Source organism: Hippocampus comes, unplaced genomic scaffold (genome assembly GCF_001891065.2).
Source record: "Hippocampus comes isolate QL1 unplaced genomic scaffold, H_comes_QL1_v1.1 scaffold445, whole genome shotgun sequence".
Taxonomy (NCBI): Eukaryota; Metazoa; Chordata; class Actinopteri; order Syngnathiformes; family Syngnathidae; genus Hippocampus; species Hippocampus comes.
Window position 1 is genome coordinate 381438 of NW_017805415.1, and position 6555 is coordinate 387992.

At 44.0% G+C, this 6555-nt stretch overlaps 2 protein-coding genes across 3 annotated transcripts in view; one reads left to right on the forward strand and one right to left on the reverse strand.

The window, feature by feature from the left end:
• The window catches only part of LOC109518169 (gamma-aminobutyric acid receptor subunit alpha-5-like), a 30036-nt gene that overhangs the window by 5805 nt on the left and 17676 nt on the right, over window positions 1-6555 (reverse strand). Inside the window, exon 7 of the mRNA XM_019873854.1 lies at window positions 3506-3649. Coding sequence (XP_019729413.1) covers window positions 3506-3649 — 144 coding nt within the window. The remainder of the gene's footprint in view (window positions 1-3505; window positions 3650-6555) is intronic.
• LOC109518166 (gamma-aminobutyric acid receptor subunit beta-3-like) overlaps window positions 1-6555 on the forward strand; it is a 66544-nt gene that overhangs the window by 2752 nt on the left and 57237 nt on the right. The window lies entirely within an intron of this gene.

The window sequence follows — 6555 nt, forward strand, 5'->3', positions numbered from 1 at the left end:
GAGCCACTGAAGGGATGCCAGAGTAGGAGTTATGTGATGTATGTCGAGATGCTGCGCTGCCCGCCTTGCTGATTCACGTCTGCGTGTTCCCTTCCTATAAGGCAGGGGTGCCCAAGTCCGGCTCCTCAAGTTACCCATGCCATGGGCACTAACACACCCCATACCAGGGCAGGACAATCATGAAAAAAATAATCACATAACGATAAATTTAACTCGAAAGAACAACCAGAAAAAAAATTAGGAAGCCCCAAAATAGTAATAGCAGGAAAAAAAAGTGTGCCATATCTCTCTCTCTCTCTCTCTCTCTCTCTCTCTCTCTCTCTCTCTCTCTCTCTCTCGCTCTCTCTCTGTCTATATATGTATATGAACACACACACACACACACACACACACACACACACACACACACACAGATATATAATACTACGTGGTGTACAAGCCCAATTACAGCAGCTGAGCCAACAAAGCAGTGATGTGGTTTTTGTGAGGACTCTTAAGAGCAGATGCATGTCACTTATGTTGCTACTGTAGCAACTTTGGACAACATTTGGAACGTTGTGAAGTGTTGTTTTTCATTTGGAATGATTTAGTCTTGAAAAGTCTTGAATTGAACTTGGCTGAAACTCAAGGACCTCTGAGCTGGCTCCACAAACAACCTGTCGGCTACAATCACCCATTCCATGCGATGGGAAGATTAGAGAGAATCATTTGAACCTGCAGCTGTTGTGAAAGCGCTATATAACTCAAGATGGATTGTATTGTATTGTATTGATATTAATGAAGGTGCTGGTGTGTCGAATGCAACTGTTTCTGCACTGTAACAACATTAGCCTCTCGACAGAGAATCTTCACTGATACACGGCAGGTCATTTCCAGAGAGGCAGACCTGGAACCTGGATCAGCTCCTCAAGGCTGATGACCTCGGTGTTCCTCAATGTCTATCTTAACACCAGATGAGTTCTGGATGCCGTTTTTTCCCCTTTAATTTTTATTGGGTTGTGTTGGTTGCTTTTGAGTGATTCGCTGTTGTTTTACTTTAAATTTGTTTCGTAGAAAAAAGTATTAAGAGTTCAGGTGTAAATAGTTACAGGAAGTTTTTTAGTATTTGATATTTTTAGGTCGATATTGAGTGAATAAATAAAGGCATGATTTTAAAATGAACTTTTTAAAAAAACTTGTATGCATACATTTCCATTATTTTTTTGGGAATAATTTGATTTAAGTTGCCAAAAAGTTGAATTGCTGTTTTTGGGAGCGAAAGAGACAGCTCTTTTCAGAAAGCCAAGCCAAAGAGATGGAATTCCCATCACTAAAAATAGGGTATGGAGTGACCTTATATACTGTGCTGCGCATATCAACAACAACAACAACAACAATGATTTATAGTGTGTTGCTGACTGGGGTTTATAGTTGGTGTGCAGGCGTGGCAGGCATTCCTAATTGGAACACTATTTTACATATGTGTACACACGTGTGAAAGCATCGCATCAGTGGGCAATATTGGGCTTGGCGCATGCCTTAAAAATAAAAAGCAGGCGAAATGCACACTTTGAATAATGATTCGACTACAAACTAGACAGACTTGTATTACAGTTCGCTTTTACATAAGAGTATTAAGCAGATGCCTTTCAACAACCATCAACCCACCCCCGCATCACCCCCCACGTGTCACAGCTGGCTGTCCAATCCCATTCTGACATCCATGCAGGTTTATGTTCCTATGCAAGCTGAACAAATATTCCGGTTATCAGATAATTAAATCTCACACAGGCCAAAACTAACTCAGACATTACCAGCTTGCCTCCAAGTCGTCTTCCCTCACTTTTCCGAAGTCCTAGTCAGGACGGTCATAATGACAAATCTGAAGGCTACTGCACCAACCAACCAATCCCTCACTGACCTGTGATGTCATCTTCTTATGCAAAAGCTGATGGGGTTGGTTGGATGGTGGCCGTGGGGGTGGGCGGGTGTTGCTTGAGGATTAACCCGAGGCTTCTCTCTGGTTCTGTGGCGTATGTGTGTGTGTGTGTGTGTGTGTGTGTGTGCGTGCGCAAGCGGCCTCACGCCAGGGATAAGTGTTGTTTTACAAGGCTGCCCAGGGCCCGCAGACAGCTGGTTGTGTGAGGGATAGGCTACTCTCACATACTGGCCTCCGCTCATTGACGCTGATCCCCCGATCATGGCTCCCACATTTACGACCGGCCTCGCACGCTCATTTCTCCTTCTTTTAATCTAGAATTAGTTACATCACTTTATCGGGTGTTCCCAATGGCACGCAATGTACAGTATGTCTTTCAGCAGGTAAAGAAATGAAAACAAAGTGTGGTTTGTTGGCTGAAAAATGGCTCTCCATCGTTGCCTTTTGACCCCATTACTGGCTGTGTAGAGAGGATTTTGTTTGGTGGACATGCACACAAATAGCTTCTGGTGGAGACATGACAACTGGATTAATCAAATGCACTTTCATCTTTATGTAAGCAAGTTTTGTAAATATAACCACGGGTTTCCCAAGTTTAGCTGATTACAGGTCGTCTTCATAACGGTCTCCGAGAGGTTGTTTGCAAATCCAGTTGTTTTTAAGTCGGGACAAGTAAAATTTTGTTTTTACATTATTTTTTCTAAAGTAAAAAAAAAAAAAAAGAATGAATGAAATAATATCAGATACACCCTATATACTGTGTACACATACTGATTGAACATTAATTACATTGAAAAACGATTTTTATGACATTTTTGTGCAGTACAGTCTGCCATAGTCAAAAGAAAATAAATAAGCTTACATAGATGGTGGAGGAGGGAAGAAGAGGTGGATGGAGGAGTTCAGGTCAGGACGCTGAGGTGGAAGGCGTTCACCATTGACCCATTCATTCCACAGGCATGTAAAACAATCACCTTCTCACCACAGTTCAACTTTTTGACAACGGAAAACTTCGTTCCCATGGAGATTGCCTGGCCTATCATGCCATGACCACGATGATCGCTTGCCTCGCACTTTTTGCCACCGCCACTATTGTTCGCCTTTGTTTAATCAGCCATGCTCAATAAAATGTACTTGTATGGAAACATAAATCATCCAAGGACCTGTACATGCTGATACGCTCACAGACGAGTGCCAGAGCAAACTTGCTGTACACACACACACGCACGCGCGCGCGCACGTACGCGCACACACACACACACACACACACACACACACACACACACACACACACACACACACACACAGAGAGATAGAGAGAGAGAAGGGGACAGAGAAAGTGATGAGGTGCGTGTATGGAGGAGCGGCGATCCTTTGTAGGGTTATGTCAGAAAAGGAAATTACAGTACAATAACGTATGATGTGGCCCACACTTAAAAATATGAACTTTTGAATGCAATCTGGTATTTTAGGACATTTATGGCAATCTGTCGGCTGTTCGTATCCACAACAAGGTTGTTTATGATTGCTTGGCACTACCGCCAGTGATTACAGAAACTGCTTTCTGCATTCATTCTACACACCAACCTCGGCTTGTATGTATGTCCTCTGTGCCTGCGGTTAGTCCAATCAGAAGGTACTGGTTGAGTCTGGAGCCGTCGTCTGCCACCACGACGGACTTGGCAGCATCCTGAGTCCATGTGTAAACCACCTCAGACACAGGATAGGCATCTGACACGAAAAACACAGAAAATCGCAGCATGAATTTACAGACTGTAAATGAGTCAGCTATCTTTATACAACGATTGAAAAAGACAGGGAGCAACAGTTTGTCAGCCGATGCCAGACCGAGTCAGATTAACGTTCATCATGTGTTGCGTCACTTTTGTGATGAGAAAAAAAAAAACCATTGCCAGTGATTTCATCTTGCACAAACAAATGAAGTTTATCTGTCATTTGCACCTTCAATGAACTACAACAACACGGTTGAACATCAGCGTGTGCATTTACTTCAGGGGCGGACATTATTAATTCATCACAGACACAAATTTATGTCGTGATCATGTGGAATTACATTGCTCAGACAAGTGTAATTTGATGTTCTTTCCAGAGGTGGGTGTTCGGTCGGTGACTGACGGACACCCATTTTGCTGATGAATAACAGACAGAAAAGCACAGCGTGGTTTGTTGGTGGCGGTGAATCAACAGGGCCAAAAACACCCGTAAGAAGTTCAGGCCATTAAGTGACGAGATTATTCATTTTAGACTGGTTTTTGGTCTATCGTACTATTTAAAAAACGAAAGTCATCTTCAACTATTCCAATAATTAAGACGTTAACCTTCAGGTTTCATGTTCTTTCTTGGACGAAAAAAAGAGTGAGAGTGCAATGCAGCCAGCCTGAGAGCTTTAGACTTTTCATAGAAGCCACTATGTTGCAAAACCATGACCGGTGGCCGCCAAAATATGTACAGAAATATATACATTAAAAAATAGTGTTAAAATAGAACGAAACTTGGTATAATTGTTATTCAGTTCACGTCATAAGTTTGCCTTCTAGAGTAAAAACATTCTGTCAACCTTTGGAAAAAAACCCCAAAAAAAGTGAACGACACTCACCCAAATTTATGTGAAGAGACATGAAAATACAATTACCATAATCTGGGCACCATGAGCCCCACCCCCCGTGTCTGCATGCAAGTGGCATGCAGGTTTGGCTTTTGCAGACACCAACAGCTGAACGTGATCAGCTGTCCAGTCCTGGAAGACTTTGGAATTTTCCCCTGTTTTGATTGCTCAGCTTTTCTCCTGACTTATCCATGCCCCTTTGTCTTCAGCCATGCATCCTGCTCCCCGCTAGCCTGAATTCAACACACAGATGCCTTTCTACCATCAGGGACCATTCTCTGCCTCGGGACGCAACCGAGGTCACACAGCACCTGGCCCCCTGAGCCCCTCCCACAGATGGTGAACCCATGTGAAGGGGGAACCGCATAGTAATCCTTTCGGGTCCCATGGGTGCAGGGCTGGTGACTCCGAGCTCACCAACGAGTCCCAACGAGGTCAGCGAGGTGGTTCAAAAGCTTCAAAATGGCAGAGCCCCGGGAGTGGATGAGATCCGCCTGGAGTTGATAAAGGCTTTGGATGCTGTGGGGCTGTGTTCGTTGACACGCCTTTACAACATCGGATGGATATGGTTGATATGTTGGGTCACCCACATTTCCAAAAACAGTCTCTGTTTAACAGGCCTTCCCAGGCATGACAGAAAAAGATTCACAAATATCAATTACAGATCAGTTGCACTGTAAACTAGTGGCGGATGCTGGTCTGTCAAGGAGGGGAAGCTCAATTTCGGCCGACATCATGAAATGTGTCCGTTTTTTTATACGTGAATTCTACTCTCCGTTCCTTTTCAAGAAAATGATCTGTGACCCTGTGGTGATATTAGTCAGTCTGCGAACACAAGCAACTACAATAAAACCCACCAGGAATTAAAGATTAATTTGTCGCTAGTCACTTTCAACAAAGAGAGTGTCGCTAAAATGATGAGAAGTCTCCAGTTCAACTCAGAACAGAATGAGAATTGAAAAACGCTCCCACGGATGCCGACACCACAAGATCAGTGATGGGCTCATTTCGCTGTCAATCAAAAAGAAATTCAGCCTCAGACAGATCATCCAATCATCATGCAGAAAAGCTCAGCGTCTGGGCCAGCAGATCAACGCCCACTGTCCCGCCCTGCGCGTCCGATGGGCGGGACAAAACCAGCATTTATCCAATGACTCGTCTCGTTTCAATGCATTGGGACAACCTACACGGAACTCTCTAGCCGCTCAGCGTCCACGCGGTCGATGCTCAGCGTCCACACAGTTTAAAGCACAGTGAAGCTGCGGGAATGAATGAGAAGATAGTCGCGTCGTAATGAGTAATAAGAAGCTGATTCGGAACAAAAGTTGAGCGCGTTGTAGCGCATATTTAGTCAATGACATGTCCACACAATTGTATGTACACACATATATTTGATCACTTACTTTTTGACATTTTAGGGGAAGCTGAGCTTCCCTTGCAGTCTGAGAGCAATCACATCTGCTGTAAACATAAATGGTGCCTCTCTGGAAGAAGAGTTTCTGGAAGCTTTTTGCAAATGTCTTAAACGGCATGTCAAGAACAAATTAGAAATTCGTGAAGGAACTGCAATTGGATTAATTCATTAAGATACATAATGTACTCGATGTTACTTTTAAAAATTGTTTCGTAGAGTAACCCAGCAGTTACTGTAATAAGGCCAAACAAAAAAGATGGTGTGTGTCCGATAACATGAAATTTCAGCATAGAGTCGGTAGGTCGGACAAAGTTTTTTTTTTTTAATCTTTTTTTTTTTCCATCAAAAATTTAAACAAAATAACCATAAAACATAAAACAAGAAGACATTGAACCCCTCGCTCGCCGCCAAAGGCAGCGAGAGAGTTGGGTACCCGGCGGCTGGGTGTTAGGTTCCGAGGTCGGCCAGGTCGCAATGGCATCGGCGGGGAGAGGTCCCTGACGCCGGCCGCGGCCTGGCCTGGACTAGAGTTGCGTAGACTAGGCAGACGGTGCGTCGACGAGCGCGCGGACGCGCGGGTCGGCGGGGTGGGTGGTC